Source organism: Peromyscus eremicus, chromosome 1, assembly GCF_949786415.1.
Source record: "Peromyscus eremicus chromosome 1, PerEre_H2_v1, whole genome shotgun sequence".
NCBI classification, from domain to species: Eukaryota; Metazoa; Chordata; class Mammalia; order Rodentia; family Cricetidae; genus Peromyscus; species Peromyscus eremicus.
In genome coordinates this window covers 15,874,763-15,875,918 of record NC_081416.1, presented here as the reverse complement: position 1 = coordinate 15,875,918, position 1,156 = coordinate 15,874,763, and the positions used below count along the sequence as shown (strand labels likewise).

General features: G+C 67.2%; 1 protein-coding gene across 1 annotated transcript; it reads right to left on the bottom strand.

The window, feature by feature from the left end:
- Positions 1-304: 304 nt before the first annotated feature.
- C1H10orf95 (chromosome 1 C10orf95 homolog) lies at positions 305-928 on the bottom strand. The gene has a single exon (XM_059246176.1). The coding sequence runs from the start codon at positions 926-928 to the stop codon at positions 305-307; it is 624 nt and encodes a 207-aa protein (XP_059102159.1).
- Positions 929-1,156: the final 228 nt, after the last annotated feature.

Genomic DNA, 1,156 nt, shown 5'->3' with positions numbered 1-1,156 from the left:
ACGATCTGGCAGTGGACACTGGACTTCACTCGCTTCTTTACTTCCCCTTCCAAGCTGGGGAGAGGGGTGTTGCAGCGCAAGGGAGAGAGGAAGTGGGGCCCACACAGACTGCTAAGGAGGGAGAGGAGAAGCAGCCAGGTGCTGCTTTCACCCCAAGACCCTCTGGACGGAAACCCCTCCTCTCCTTTCCCGCACCGTCTAGCAATAACTCAAAACAAATCATAGTGCCGGGACAGAAGAGCGGGGGCTGGGGGGGGGGGGGGGGTTGGAGGGGACAGGCAGGCGCGCAGGCGCGGTGAGGAGCTCAGCGCAGACCTTGCTTCTTCTTGGGGCGGTTCCCCTGCACCGCCTCCGGAGCGGCCCGGCTGTCCCCGCTGTCCCCATCGCCGCCACCAGCCGGCCGGCGTAGCACGCGCCGCGCCACGCGGTATTCGGGCTCGCCCACGCGCGGCGCGGCCCGCAGCAGGAACTGGCCGCCGCGCTGGGTGACGCGCACGTCGGTGCGTGGGTAGGTGCCGTACACGCGCCGCAGCTGGCGGCGCACCGCAGCTGGCAGCGGCAGGGGCGGCCCCCGGGTGTGCTCCACTTGTCCCCAGCGCAGCTGCAGCTGCAGGCTGCTGCCCTCGGGCCACGGCACCCAGCGCTCGCCCTCGGGCGCAGGCTGGGATGGTGCAGGCGCGCCGGCCGCGGGGAACGACGAGCCGAGGGTCGCGGCACCCGGCGGCGGGAAGGCCCACCAGGGCGGCGTCGAGGCCAGCGCCGCACCCGCACCATGGAAGCAGTGGAATTCACGCGGGGCCGGCCGGCTGCAGAAGTTGTGGGTCTGGATGGGCGGCAGCAGCAGAGGGGCGGGCAGGTAGGTGTAGGCAAGGGTCTGCAGCCGAGGCCAGACGCCCTCCCCGGGCGGCAGGCAGACGTAGGAGTACATGGCCTGAACCTCAGGCGGCGAGCATTTTTACTGGGTTCAGACCTGTGGTGGATGGATACATAATTCTTAACCATCATATGTCCCTGGACGCCTGGCTCTGGTTCACGGCCTGGGTCTTTCATGACTGTCTGATGGCTTTGAGAAACCTTTCCTGAGTCAGGCGTTCAGCTCCCCACCTCCTCATCTGTTATTCCAGGGCTGGGGATGTAGGTCTGTCAATAGAGTGCC